This window comes from Somniosus microcephalus, chromosome 17 (assembly GCF_052327205.1).
Source record: "Somniosus microcephalus isolate GS21.2 chromosome 17, FLI_Smic_1.0, whole genome shotgun sequence".
In the NCBI taxonomy this organism is placed as follows: Eukaryota; Metazoa; Chordata; class Chondrichthyes; order Squaliformes; family Somniosidae; genus Somniosus; species Somniosus microcephalus.
The window spans coordinates 93,006,368-93,022,041 of record NC_141003.1 but is presented as its reverse complement, the minus strand read 5'-3'; the positions used below and the strand labels follow the sequence as shown (position 1 = coordinate 93,022,041).

Genomic DNA, 15,674 nt, shown 5'->3' with positions numbered 1-15,674 from the left:
CGGGCTTCCCCATGGTGCAGGGCGCCATTGACTGCACGCATGTGGCTTTGCGGGCACCTCTGGAGCATGCCGAGGATTACCGCAACCGGAAGGGCTACCATTCCCTCAACGTACAGCTGGTGTGTGACCACAGGCAGCGCATCTTAGCTGTCAATGCCCGCTTTCCAGGCAGCAGCCACGATGCCTTTATCCTGCGACAGACAACTGTGGCTGACATGTTCCAGGCACAGCCTCACCCAAGAGAATGGCTTATCGGGGACAAAGGCTATCCTTTGTGCACCTGGCTCATGACCCCGCTCCGCGCGCCCACGACCCCTGCTGAAGAGGCATACAACGAGAGCCATCAAGCGACCAGGAACCTCATCGAACAAACAATCGGCGTCCTGAAGCAACGGTTCCGATGTCTGGATCGCTCCGGGGGAGCCCTCCAGTATTCGCAGGAGCGAGTCTCCCAATTCGTCGTCATTTGCTGCATGCTGCACAACCTGGCTATCCGCAGGTCTCAGGCACTGCCACCTCACGTTGGACCACCACCTCAGGAGGAGGAGCAGGAGGAGCATGAGGAGGAGGAGGACGAGGAGTACCAGCCCAGGAGGGAGGCAGAATGTCCAAGGGCCGCCCGTCGGTGGCTTATTGAACGTCACTTCTAGGCCCCCTGTCAGGGAATGGCTTGTGCCAATGAAAGAACATGATTGCAGCCGCTGCACAAGCCCTCAGCCGGTTAAGGCAACAAACACTTCAAAGATCAAACATGGACAATGTGAATAAATAAAATGGTTTATTGTACAAACTCAGGGCCCTTCCCACATGAAAACCAAGAACACACGAAACCCCCAAAAAACATTCACACACATGACTCACTCCCACAACCTGGGGAGGATTAACAAAAGATGTAAACAAAAATGGCCTCACCTCGGCCTTCAAAAAACAACCATTCCAAAAAAAACAACATTTGGACACACCCTCTACTTTGTGTCCCGCGAGGGCGATGCCTTCTGCAAACTTTGCCGGCCCCTGGACGCCCTGCTGCTCCTCCTCAAAGTGAGGCCAGTGGCTGCTGCAAGGCTGGGGGGAGGCTCCTGAGGGGCACATGTCGTGACGGCAGATGCCCTTGGGGGTCGGCCTAGACGAGGTCTGGCCCTCGAGGGGCCGGCTGGTGAATGCTGCAGCTGTGGCTGGCCAGCATCAGTCGCTGCAGCAGCTCGTGGCAGCTCCACTGGGGGAGTGGCAGTGGCGGCTGGAGGAATGGGGCAAGCTAGCGGATGGCAGGCGGTCGCTGGTCGCCTGAGACACTGGCACTCGCCCGGGCCAGCACTGCAGCATGCGCAGCAATCTGCCAAGGGACAGACCGCTGTGCTGCTGCAGCGCGCCGGGTGCCCTGGCGATGCCGGGCTGACACAGCGAGTGTGGCAGCAGTGAGTGCCTGTGTTGCCCTGTTCTGTGACCGCATCAGAGCAGCCAGTGACTGCACGGCACCACTGATCACCTGGCCAGTCGCTGCCAGAGAGGCCCCGAATTCGGTGACACTCCGAGACAGGGACTGGATGGCCTCAGGCATCCGTCCCACTACCCCCATGAGCTCCGTGTGCCGGCGCTCCGAGTCCGCGGACATGTCCTCGAGGCGGCGCATCTCCTCGGCGTTGACCGTCTCCGGACTGGAGGCCGGACTCTCCCTCTGGGGAGAAGGCCGCCGAACTGGCCGACCCTTCCTGCATTGCTGGACGCCGCTGGGCCCAGCAATTGGACTCCCCTCCGACCCTTCCCCCCTCTGGGGAGAAGGCCGCTGAGCTTCCACCCCCCTCCCGCGTTTCTGCAGGCCGCTGGTCCCAGGAGCTACACTCCCCTCCGACACTTCCCCCACGCTCCCCTCCAGGGAAGACGTCTCCCCTACAGTGGCCCTGATGAGCCGCCTTCCTCTTGCTCCTCCTCCTCCTCCTCTTCTGAGGGGCTGTCACTGGCAACTTCAGGGACCTCCTCCTCACCATCTGAAAGCAGGAAGGCACATGAGTAGCTTTAGAGTGAGGAGAGGGCGTCAGCGAGGGATGCATGAGTGGTGGCATTCAGCGCATTGGTCGGACAGTGGCAAAGGATGTAGATCTGATGCGCTAGTGGGACGAGAGAGGTCCAAAAGGTGATGTCCTTACCATTGGTGCCCAGAACAGGGTCGGCATCTCCAGATGCAACAGGGCCAATCACCCGGGCACCCATGATGCACTCCATGCGCTGTTGCAGCTCGGTGAACGGTTGGATCTGGGGTCCGCCTCCCCCGGTCACAGTCCGGCTCCTCTTATTATTGGCCAGCTTGGCCTGCAAGAGAAAGGACGGCCTCTAAGTACAGTGTGTAGCCCTGATCTTGTGTGCACTGCCTCCCATGGTGGAATAGCCTGGCCAGTGTGTAGCCCTGATCTTGTGTGCACTGCCTCCCACGGTCGAATAGCCTGGCCAGTGTGTTAAGTGCACAATGTGCAATTGATGTTCATGACTGTCCCATAGCTGCTGCATGAGGGCTGGCCATTAGGGCTTTCAGGTCCCTTTGCCCATAATGTGAGGTGCACATGCAAGGATGAGGAGGACACTGGAAAGGGTACTCACCCTGACAATCCTGGCGAGGTCATTCAGCTTTTTCCGGCATTGTACAGCGCTCCTGGGGACCTCACTGTTGGATGTCACCCTGGTGGCGACATGCCTCCAGGCTCCCCGGTAGACGCGGGACGGCGGCTTCCTCCCATTGTCTGGGAACAAAATATGGCGTCTCTTCTCCACAGCGCTAACCAGCACCCTCAGATCATGCTCTGAGAAGCGCTGCGCTCGTTCACGGGCCTTCTCCATACTTTGAGGCGCTATTTGGGTCCAGCAGCAGTGTTCAGGCCTAGCTGGAGGGCTCCAGTGTCCAGGGCGTGGCAACAGACCAAGTCGACCCTTCCCCCTTAAGAGCTGGCCGGCGCCAGGGTGTCTGCTGTCAATCAAGAAATGGCCGCACCTGCGCTGCGCCCGGCCTCGGCGGTATCGCTCAGCACCTCCGGCTTAGCGCCTAAAGAGAGCCGTGCATCGCCAGTTTTAGCGCTCGAGCAAACTCTTAAGGCGAAGCTAATGAATATCGGTGATATGGCCTCGAATTTGCGCCGGGCGCAAACTTTAGCGGCCGCCCGACTTTACCGCCCCAAAAGTGGCTATAATGAATTTCTAGGCCAAAGCCTTCAGGCTTGTTTTTTTAACACTCTTAGACCTTTTAGAATTATTATTTACTGTGGCCATGTTTGATTTAAACCCTATTTCTCTGACTGCCACATTTGCTTTACTCCTTCCTGTCTTTTGCTTCTATCCTTGCTTCCCTTTCCTCTGTCCCCCTGCACAGCTTCCCAACCCTCTGCCATTTTAGTTTAAACCCTCCCCAACAGCACTAGCAAACACGAGGACAGCGATCCCGGTCCTGCCTAGGTGCAAGCCATCCAGTTTGTACTGGTCCCACCACCCCCAGAATCGGTTCCAATGTCCCAGGAACTTGAATCCCTCCCCCTTGCACCATTCCTCTAGCCACGTATTCATCTGAAATATCCTTCTATTTCTACTCTGACTAGCATGTGGCACTGGTACCAATCCTGAGATTACTACCTTTGAGGTCCTATTTTTTAATTTACCTCCTAACTCCCTATTTGCAGCTTTTAGGACCTCATCCAGGTTTTTACCTATATTGTTGGTACCTATATACACCACGACAACTGGCTGTTCACCCTCCCCCTCCAAAATGCCCTGCAGCTGCTCCGAGACATCCTTGACCCTTGCACCAGGGAGGCAACATACCATCCTGGAGTCTTGTTTGCGGCCGCAGAAACGCCTATCTATTCCCCTTACAATAGAATCCCCTATCACTATAGCTCTCCCGCTCTTTTTCCTCCTGTCCTGTGCAGCAGAACCACCCCTGGTGCCGGGAAGTTGGCTGCTGCTGCCTTCCCCCAATGAGCCATCTCCCTCAACAATATCCAAATTGGTATATCTGTTTGAGAGGGGGATGGCCACAGGGGACCCCTGCACTACCTGCCTGCGCCTACTACTCTGTCTGGCGGTCACCCATTCCCTTCCTGCCTGTGCAGCCTTTAGCTGTTGTGTGACCAACTGATTAAACATGATATCCACGACGTCCTCAGCACTGCGAATGCTCCAGTATGTATCCATTCGCAGCTCCAGCACCGCAATGCGGTCTGCCAGTAGCTGCAGTTGGATACACTTCCCGCACACATGGTCGTCAGGTACACAGGAAGTGTCCCTGATTTCCCACATAGTGCAGGAGGAGCATACTACGGCGCCGAACTGTCCTGCCATGACTTACCCTTTAATTAATTCAAATTAAATTAAATCAAATGAATCCCACCAATTACACTACAGTTAAATGATATACTCAAGGGCCCTTGGTTACTAGCACTCCCCGATACACAAGAGACCTTAGAAACTATAACCACAAAAATTAAGACCTTCTAAACTTTATAAACTATTAACCTTAACTGTCAAACTATAGAGGAGTATAAATGCTCACCTGGCCGTACTCACCCAATTAGCTGCTTCCACTTGCCCGTGTCACTATTTGAATCGTGGCGTGGCTCTGGAACACTCAGAAAAGATAGGGAAGGAAAAAAGGGAAGTGGGGTGGCTGTGCTGATTATGGAAGACATTGTTGGAAAGGGAGGATGTTCTTGAGGGGACAAGGGCAGAATCCATTTGGTTAGAGTTGAGGAGCAAAAAGGGTATGATCACACTATTGGAGGTATTCTATAGGCCTCCAAATAGTGAGAGGGAGGTAGAGAAGCAAATCTGCAGGGAAATCGCAGAGGTATGCAAGAGCTGTAGGCCTAGAAATTCACTGGCCTTAGCGCCGCTTTTGAGGCGCTAGAGGGCCTAGCGGCGAAGTTATGGCCAGTTTTGAAATTGACAGGGGCCCTAAATCGGCGTTAGGCCGGTAGCGCTGCGCCGGCACCGATGACGTCATCGGTGTGCGCAGCGTCCCGGTTGCCATGGTAACCCGCCCGAACTCGGAAATTGAGTTGCGGCCGCCTCGCCCGTGGCAGCCGCAAGCAACGTTCTGGCAGAGGTGCCTTACAGAACGTTGCGCCGGCGCATTAAAGGCCCCGCGGCGGCCGGCCGCTTTCCCGCCGCCCGCCTGGCCGCAGCTCCCTCCCCGGACTTCCCCCCACCCCCCCCGGAACAGAAGCAAGCCCGGCACTTGTCCGAGGTGCCGGGCTCATTTTTAAAAAGATTATCGCGGGCCGCGGCCGGGTGCAGGCAGCTCCTCCTTAAGGGAAGGAGGAGGCCTGCACTTCCCGAACCTGCCGCACCGCAGCGGGCGCCGCAGCGCCGGAATAGCGCCGAAATTCAGCGCATAGCGCCAGTTTTCAGGCGCTAACAGCTTTCAGCAGCGCCGGCAGCCGTTTGGGCGCAGAAGTAGTGAATTTTTGGCCCGCCCAGCGCGACTTAGCTCCGGCACTAACTTCCGGCGCTAAAGCCGTCGCTGCGCCAAAACCCAATTTCTAGGCCATAGAGTGGTGATATTGGGGGACTTTACTTACCCAAATATCGATTGGGATAATGCTAGGGTAAAGGGAAGGGAGGGGGGAGGAATTTCTGAAATGTGTTCAGGAAAATTTCCTTCACCACTATGTTCTTGGCCCAACTAGGAAGGAGGCATTGCTGGATCTGGTGCTGGGGAATGAGGTCGGCCAGGTCGACCAAGTGTCTGTGGGAGAACACTTGGGTATGAGTGATCATTGTATCATAAGATTTAGATTAGCAATGGAGAGGAGCAAGAAACAATCTCGAGTGGAACTTCTAAGCTGGAACAGGGCTTCGTGAGAGAGGGAGTATTAAGGGGTTTAGCAGCTTTAAAAGTGGATAAATCCCCAGGCCCGGATGAAATGTATCCCAGGCTGTTAAGCTAAGCAAAAGAGGAAATAGCCGAGGCCCTGACCATCATTTTTCAATCCTCTCTGGCTTCAGGTGTGGTGCCGGAGGACTGCTAATGTGGTACCCTTGTTTAAAATGGGAGAAAAGGATAGACTGATTAATTACAGGCCAGTCAGCCTAACCTCGGTGGTGGGAAAATTATTGGAAAGAATTCTGAAGGACTGGATAAATCTTCATTTAGAAAGACACGGATTAATCAAGGATAGTCAGCACGGATTTGTTAAGGGAAGGTCGTGTCCGACAAACTTGACTGAATTTTTTGAGGAGGTAACAAGGAGGGTAGATGAGGGTAGTGCGTTTGATGTAGTGTATATGGACTTTAGCAAGGCTTTTGATAAGGTTCCAAATGGCAGACTGGTCACAAAGTTAAAAGCCCATGGGATCTAGGGCATAGTGTCAAGTTGGATTCAAAACTGGCTCGGAGACAGGAAGCAGAGGGTAATGGTTGATGGGTGTTTTTGTGACTGGAAGGCTGTTTCCAGTGGGGTACCGCAGGGCTCAGTACTAGGTCCCTTGCTTTTTGTGGTATATATCAATTGTCTAGACTTGAATATAGTGAGTATGATTAAGAGGTCTGCAGATGATACTAAAATCGGCTGTGTGGTTGATACTGATAAAGGAAGCTGTAGACTGCAGGAAGATATCAATAAATTGGTCAGGTGGGCAGAACAGTGGCAAATGGAATTCAATCCGGAGAAGTGTGAGGTAATGCATTTGGGGAGGGCTAACAAGGAAAGGGAATACACATTAAATGGTAGGACACTGAGTAGTGTAGAGGAACAAAGGGACCTTGGAGTGCATGTCCACAGATCCCTGACGGTAGCAGGCCAGGTAGATAAGATGGATAAGAAGGCATACGGAATGCTTGCCTTTATTAGCTGTGGCATAGAATACAAGAGCAAGGGGGTTATGCTTCAACTGTATAAAACGCTAGTTAGGCCTCAGCTAGAGTACTGCGTGCAGTTCTGGTCCCCACATTACAGGAAAGATGTGATTGCACTAGAGAGGGTACAGAGGAGATTTACAAGGATGTTGTCAGGAGTAGAGGATCTTAGCTATGAGGAAAGACTGGATAGGCTGGGTCTGTTTTCCTTGGAACAGAGGAGGCTGAGGGGAGACCTTATTGAGGTGTATAAAATTATGAGGGGCATAGATAAAGTGGGTAGAAAGGACTTATTTCCCTTAGCAGAGGGGTCAAAAACCAGGGGGAATAGATTTAAAGTAACTGGGGGAAGGTTTAGAGGGGATTTGAGGGGAAATTTCTTCACCCAGAAGGTTGTGGGGGTCTCTAACCTGCAGGGCTACGGACCAAGAGCTGGGAAGTGGGATTAGGCTGGATAGCTCTTTGTTGGCCGGCGCGGACACGATAGGCCGAAATGGCCTCTTTCCGTGCTGTAACTTTCTATGATTCTGTGAAAAAAAAGGACTAACTTCAATGGGATACGAAAGGATCTAGCCAGGGTAAAATGGAACCAAAGACTAACAGGAAAAACTGTAACGGAACAATGGGTGATCTTGAAGGAGATGTTCCAGGCACAGGCTAGGTACATTCCAACAAGAGAGAAGGGGAAGGGAACCAAAGCAAGGGCTCCTTGGATGACGAGAGAGATAGAGAGATGATGAAACAAAAAATGAGGGTGTATGATGCATGTCAGGTGAATTCTTCAAGGGAGAACCAGGCCAAATACAATAAGTTGAGAGGGGATGTGAAGATGAAAATAAGATTGGCAAAGAGAAAATATGAGAGTAGAATGGTGGTTAACATAAACGGAACACAAAAATCTTCTATCAACATGTAAACAGTAAGTGCGTAGTAAGAGGCGGGGTGGGGCCTATTAGAGACAAAGAAGGTGATCTATGCTTAGAGGTGCAAGGCATGGCTAGAATACTCAATGAGTGCTTTGTATCGGTGTTTACTAAGGAGGTGGATGCTGACAAAATATCGGTAGTAGTGGAAAAGGTAGAAGCAATGGAAGGGGTGAAAATTGATAGACGGGATGTACTAGAAAGGCTGGGTATGCTTAGAGTGGACAAGTCGCCTGATCCAGATGGCTTGCATCCCAGATTGCTAAGGGAATTGGGGGGAGGAGATAGCGGAAGGGCTTATCATAATTTTCCAATCTTCCCTAGATGTGGGGGAGGTGCCTGAGGATTGGAAAGTGGCAAATGTGACACGATTGTTCAAGAAAGGGTGTAAGGACAATCCTAGTAACTACAGGCCGGTCAGTTTAACATCAGTGGTGGGTAAAGTTTTAGAAACAATAATCAAGGAAAAAATTAACAGGCATTTGGAGAGGTTTAAGCTAAGGAAGGAGAGCCAACATGGATTTGTAAAAGGCAGATCGTGTTTGACTAATCTGATTGAATTTTTTGATGAAGTAACAGAGAGGATTGATGAAGGGAATGCAATGGATGTTGTCTACATGGATTTTCGGAAGGTGTTTGACAAAGTACCACATAGAAGGCTGGTTAAAAAAATTGAGGCTCATGGAATAGGTGGGTCAGTGGCAGCTTGGATAAGGAATTGGCTTAAGGACAGAAAACAGCGAGTTGTAGTAAATGGTTGTTTTTCAGACTGGAGGATGGTAGGCAGTGGTGTTCCCCAAGGTCAATGCTGGGGCCACTGCTTTTTTTGATACATATAAATGACCTGGCTATTGGAATACAGAGTAGCATTTCTAAATTTGCAGATGACACCAAACTTGGGGGTGTGGCAAACAGTGATGATGATATCAATCGACTGCAACAGGACATAGAAAGGCTAGCAGAATGGGCAGACAAGTGGCAGATGGAATTTAATACAGAAGTGTGAGGTGATGCATTTTGGCAGAAGGAACAGGAAGAGGCAATATACAATTAATGGAAGCGATCTTGCCAGCCCTGGGGAGGCGGGTATGGAGGCGGGACTGCCAGGAGAATGGCAGAATCTGGGGGCGCCTCCGTGCCATCTTGCCAGGAGGCGGTTAGCCGACCTGCGCCGGGTCCCATCTCCTGGAGGCGGGAAGGGGATTACAACCACTTAACTGCCTGTTAACAGGCAGTTAAGAGGCTTATCCCCATTTTTCCAAGAGAGGCGCAGGCTTCCCGACATCAGCTTCCCCTTAATTGGTCTGCTAAGCCCGCTGGGCGGGTTGAACAAGGTCAATCAAGGGAAAATAGCGTGGGTTGGCCACAAGTCGATCGAGGCGGGACAACGGCCCAACAAGCAACAGTCCCGCCTCCAACACGCCCCCATTGGCAAAATCGCCCTCAATGGCTCAGTTTTAAAGAGTGTGCAGGGACAGAGGGACCTGGGAGTTAATGTGCATAGGTCCCTGAAGGTGGCAGGACATATTGAAGAGAGTGGTTAACAAAGCATATGGGATCTTGGGCTTCATAAATAGAGGTAGTGGGCAGGATTTTCATTGGGCCATGGAGGTGGGATTAGAGGCATGTGGGGGGTTAAAATCTCGAAATTGGGGGGCACAAACCCATCCTGCCCCCAACCCTCCTCCATGCCAGTTTCAAAGGAGGCGGATACCCGACCTGTGCTGGGACCCGCCTCCCCGAGGCGGGAAGGGGATTAGTGCCAATTAACTGCCTGTTAACAGGTAGTTAACAGGCAGTTTTTAGCCTAATCCCTATTTTTATTGCTGAAGTGTGGGATTCCCGACGGCTCCAATCCACGCCAAGTTAGCAAGGCGGACCGTCGGGCTGAAGGGCTTGGAGGGTTCGAGATGTCCGGTGTTCAGGTGAGTGATGGGTGCATGAGTGCAGACTAAAGTGTGTTTGGTGTGTGTAAAGTGTTTAAAGAAGTTTTACTTACCTTTACAGCCTTCCTTCCTTCAGGTCTCGGGAGTCCCACATCTCACTGGTACAGAAAGCAGAATGGCCGCGAGCTGTCAAAAGTTGCAGCATTCAGCTTTCTGTTCTGGAGAGATCTCTAAATCAGCCTGAGAGGAAGGAATTAACTTGGAGTACAGGTTGTCAGTGTTTGACAGCTTCAAAGAGCTGTCAAACGCTGATATTTCATCTGTCAAAAGCTTTTGACAGATAAAATGTCAATCTGTGATGTCACCTGTTGCTGGGTGGCCCTTAATTGGCCTGCAGAGCCCACTGGGCTGGCTCAACAAGGTCAATCAAGTGAAAATCACATGGGTTGGACACAACTCGATGGAGGCGGGACTACAACCCCGAAAATTGTAGTCACGCCTCCTCAATGAAAATCCAGCCCATTGTGTACAAAAGTAGTGAAGTTGTGCTGAACCTTTTATAAAGCGCTGGTTAGGCCACAACTGGAGTATTGCATCCAGTTCTGGTAACCACACTTTAGGAAGGATGTGAAGCCCCTTGAGAGGGTGCAGAGGAGATTTACCAGAATGGTTCCGGGGATGGGGGATCTTAGCTACAAGGACAGGTTGGAAAAGCTGGATTTGTTTTCATTAGAGCAAAGGCGGTTGAGGGGCGATTTGATAAAGGTGTATGAGATTATGGCGGGTTTGGATAGACTAGATGGGGAGAGACTGTTCCCACTAGTTGATGGTACAAGGACTAAGGGACACAGATTTAAGGTTTTGGGCAAGAGATACAGGGGGGATTTGAGGAAAAACCTTTTTACACAGCGAGTGGTGATGACCTGGAATTTGCTGCCGACGGAAGTGGTGGAAGCGGAGACACTCAATGTTTTCAAGGGGAGACTGGATAGGCACTTGAGGGAAATAAACTTGCAGGGCTACGGGGATAGAGCGGGGCAATGGGACTGACTGGATTGCTCTACAGAGAGCTGGCACGGACTCGATGGGCCGAATGGCCTCCTTCTGTGCCGTTATTACTCTATGAGTATATCAATACCGTGGCTACAAGAGCAGGGCAGTGGCTGGATACTCTGTCATGAGTGGCTTACCTCCTGACCTTGCAATGCTGCTCCACCATCTACAAGTCAGGAGCGTGAAGGAATATTCACCCTAGCCTGGATGGTGCAGCTGCAACAGTCAGAAAGCTCAACACCATCCAGGACAGAGCAGGCCGCTTGAATGTTGCCCCCACCATTGAACCTAATATCCATCCTCTGCACACCTGTGCACAGCAGCAACTTGCCAAGCTTATTGTGACAACAGCTCCCAGCTCTGTGACCTCTACCATGGAGAAGGACTCGAGCAGCAATGTCATAGGAACACGATCACTTTCAATTTCCCCTCCAAGTCACATATCAGTCTGACACGGACATGTACTGGCTGTTCCTTCATTGGGTCAAAATCCTGGAATTTCCTATCTAACGAGATTGTGGGAGCACCGTCGCCACAATAATTGCAGCAGTTCAAAGAGAAGGCCCACGAACAAATTCTCAGAGCAACTAGGAATGGGAATTAAATGCGGTCTTGTCAAGAGTCACCCAGATCTTGAGAACACAATTTTAAAAAAATGCATTTCAAGTGCTTCCTAACAATATAAAAGTATCTGGGATAGCCTCTCCAAGTGAACTTTTCTACCACTAGATAGTATTTAGGAGTTCCAATGTCTCATAATGTCAGCCATGCCAAACGCTTTTCGTAACAAACTAAATGATCAAACAGGCAGCAACGCAAGCGAGATATTAGATCAGTTTTAATACCGCAAACTGGTGACATCACAAACCATAAAACAGGCAGGCCATTTCGATGAGACCATTTTAAAATTTCCCTGAAGAACTTGGGATAAAACAAATGCGATAGTTGACAATCTGACTCTTTATTGAGCCAACAGCATAGACTTTGCAGGATTTTCATAGGCTCGCACCCAAAGAGCTGTGTTCCGTACCCTCTCAACTCATGGCCAACCAAAACCAAACTGTTCATACTTGAAGTGTACAGAGCTTCATTGAACACTTTGAAGTCAGTCTGAGAGAGGTCATTTATTTATACAACACTAACAATCTATACAACTGCTAAGCACAAAATATATACAGCACAAAAATGTGAGGGTGATGGCCTGTCTGTGATTAGACTGCTTGACTTCCCATTGACACTTGTTTCAAGGCATCATGATGCCAATTGACCAATTTTGAATCTGGGCAACAGCAGTCTCCTTGACTGTATTACTGTGATCATTTCTAGTGATACATTCACTTTTGACATGTTTTGCAACCAAAATGTTCACCTAGTAGGGATGTTGTCCTTCAAAGGGTTACTGTAGAACATGTTGGCTTTTAAATGATGGTGTAATTTCAATTTTGAGTCTTAAAACTAATTTAAACTAGGAGGTACAGTAAAGAAAAAATAGGAAACAATGAGCAAAATACCCCAATTTGTCAGAGCTGACTCACGCTGAGGTATACGCGCATCCAAACTAGCATCCTTCGGTCGTTTGGCCAAGTGATCATTTTTCCTGTGTAAGCTTAGTGTCAATGGACATATAAAATTCTTAAGAGGCTTGACATCTTGAGCGTCCCTGATTATAATCGCTCAACCCTTGGTGGCTGTGCCTTCTGTTGCCTAGGCCCTAAACTCTGGAATTCCCTCCCTAAACCTCTCTGCCTCTCTACCTCTCTTTCCTCCTTTAAGACACTCCTTAAAACCTAACTCTTTCACCAAGTTTTTGGTCACCTGCCCTAATTTCTCCTTATGTGGATCGGTGTCAACTTTTTTGCCTTTTAATACTTCTGTGAAGCGCTTTGGAACGTTTTACTACATTAAAGGCGCTATATAAATACAATTTGTTGTTGTTGTTGACAGGGTTACTGCTGAGAAAATGTTTCCCCTGCCTGGGGAATCTCGAACATGGGGTCACAGTCTCAGAATAAGGGGTCGGCCATTTAGGACTGAGATGAGGAGAAATTTCTTCACTCAGAGGGTGGTGAATCTTTGGAATTCTCTACCCCAGAGGGCTGTGGATGCTCAGTCATTGAGTATATTCAAGACAGAGATCGATAAATTTTTGGGAACTAAGGGAATTAAGTGATGTGGGGATAGTGCAGGAAGCTGGAGTTGAGGTAGAAGATCAGCCTTGTTGAATGGCGGAGCAGGCTCGAAGAGCCAATTGACCGACTCCTGCTTCTATTTCTTATGTTCTTAACCATAGAGGACAACATAGCTGAGCCACATCTTGCCCCAAGATCTAAATGTGCAGTTTCTCGTAGGGATCCCTGGACAGCAATCAAGAGCAAGCACCCTGGTTGATTTTTTCTCTCTTTTTCAGGAGCTTTGAGGCCTCCAAAATAAGATTGGCTAACTCAGCAAAAACCCTAGGATCTACTGGTCTGCATTACACCAGGTGGTGCATTTAAACACTAGGTTAACTAGGGTAGCTTATAGGCAATTTTCCACTTTAAAGATTGAGCGAACCCCTAATTATCTAATCACGACTGTAGTTTCATCATAAGATACTTGTCACAGAATTCCTACTTAGCAGAAACAGAAGCTAATTGTTACAACAAATCCCAAGTATTAACTTCTGATGACTTCAATAAAATCACCTCGAATAGCAGATTTGTACAATAGAACAGCTTTTTACCAATGATAAATGTAAATGACTACTCTTTGATTTTGTTGTGATGTTTTGCCTGTAGTTATTCAAAATATTCCTTTTCATTATTTCTATTGAGATAAAGTGCTTTGCATTTAGTACGAATAAAAAAAATCATGTCTTTCATGGTGCAAACTTGCCATCGGAACCAAATACATGGCATAGCAACAGGAGAGAGTATGTGGGTAAAGTGCCCATTGAGGCACTAATGGGTCGTAAGTTGTCTCTGTGATAAAAGCTGCTTACATAGGGTATACAGCACAGAAACAGTCCATGCTGGTGCATCAAAGCATCGGTACAGAATATGCTAAACCAGAATCCACAAATATTACATCAGATGGAAAAGGGATTTGATGTTTGACGCAATGAAAGAAAAATCAATGTGTAAGTATAAGGATTCTGTCATATCTTGAATTAGTTAATTAAAGGTTTCTCAATATAATTGGGAAGGGTTTATTTACCTTCTGTGAGCTTGCCTGTTTGCTCTGCAGTTCCCCCGGGAAAGATCTTGGCAACGTAAGCACCAATTTCTCCATTTCGTCCTGGAATCTCTTTCCCACCAACAATCCTGATTCCTAATCCATTTCCTGGTATAACAATAAACAATTAACATTAACAATGAGAAACGATAAATATTTTGGGAGCACATATTTCACAGTAGCATTTCTTTGAATTTCATGTTAAGCTAATCTGTTAAAAGGTAATGTGGGGGTTTGAGCGTAATGTGCAGTGCCACGCAGTGTGAGGTACAGCCCCACCCCCACAATCCTTTACTTGGTTTAAAAAAAATCCTTTACTTGGCAAGTTCTTCATTTCAGTAAGGCTGTTGGGAGCAGCACTGAGGAAAGGCAGTCGGAGACGGATGTATACATTTAGAGGCCAAATCACCAAGAGTTCATTTGCACACCGTGGTTTTGCACTAAGTGGTTGGAGACTAGGATCATTGGAAGAATAGACCACTGACACAGTCTCTCAGTTGGAGAACGATGACCTATCGAGGCGAAGAAAACTGTGTTTTGGGTTGGTCATTTTACTAAATTCAAATAGGCCAAAATATTTGTATTTTTTATGTCAGAAATCTAACACTGTATGTTTGAATGAAACGTTCAGCAGAAGTCAAGGTCCTGTGTTGGGGAATAGGGAGCCAAAGGAGACAGCGAGGAGGGAGTAATGGATGGCAGAGGTTTGGACGAGTGATTGGAGTTTGTGTAGAGTTTGGGAGGCTGATTAAGGACAGCATTAAGGCTGGAGGTAATAAGTGTGGATTAGGGTTTCTGCTGCAGTGGGAGTGAGGTCAGAATGGAGGCACTGTTGAGTTGGTAACATGAAGTGATTTTGGTGGTGGATGGGATACGGGGTTTGAAACTTCAGACTCCCCAAGGATTCATCCTTGACCCCCTCCTCTTCCTCATTTACATGCTACCCCTTGACAACATTTTCTGAAGACAATGTGTCGGCTTCCACATGTACACCGATGACACCCAGCTCAACCTGTCCACCAGCTCTCTCAACCCCTCCAACATGCAATCTTGAATGAACCACATCCGGCCACAACCTCCTTACCCTGACCACTAATCCCATCCCTTGCCCAGCCACTGCCTCAGATTGAAACAGACGGCTCGCAACCTCAGCATCCTATTTGACCTTGAGCTGACCCCATACGCTCTCCATCACAAAGACTGCTCACTTCGACCTCCATAACATCACCTGCCGATTCCCTCAGATCAGCACATCTGCCACTGAAACCCTGAACTATGGCTTTGTCACCTCATAACGGACTATTTCAATGGTCTCCTGGTCAGCTTCCATTCTCCGTTAACTTCGGCTCATCCACACTCTGCTGACTGTAACCTATCCCACACCAAGTCCTGCTCACCAATCACCCCTGTCCTTGCTTACTTAGAGTCTTGGTTCCTCAACACCTCAAATTTAAAATTCTCATGCACGGCCTTGCCCCTTCCTATATTTGTAACTTCCTCCAGCCCTACAATCTTGGTCTAACTTGCCATACTCTGACCATTTGTGCATCCTCCCTCCCTTCACCCATCATTGAAAGCGATGTTTTCAGCCACCTAGGCCCTTATGCTCTAGAATTCCCTCCCTATGCCCCTCAGTCTCTCCATCGCTCCTCTTTCAAGATATTCCTTAAAACCTACCTCTTTATCCAAGTTTCGGCCGCCCCTCCCAATATCGCCTTCTTTGGCTCGGCATCCATTTTTTTTATTGCACCACTACGAAGCGCC

At 49.0% G+C, this 15,674-nt stretch overlaps 1 protein-coding gene across 11 annotated transcripts in view; it reads right to left on the bottom strand.

The window, feature by feature from the left end:
* The window catches only part of LOC147105924 (protein piccolo-like), a 917,910-nt gene that overhangs the window by 335,647 nt on the left and 566,589 nt on the right, over positions 1–15,674 (bottom strand). For all 11 annotated transcript variants that reach the window (XM_086010861.1, XM_086010860.1, XM_086010859.1 and 8 more), the window contains one exon: positions 13,893–14,018. In XM_086010861.1, coding sequence (XP_085866987.1) covers positions 13,893–14,018 — 126 coding nt within the window. The remainder of the gene's footprint in view (positions 1–13,892; positions 14,019–15,674) is intronic.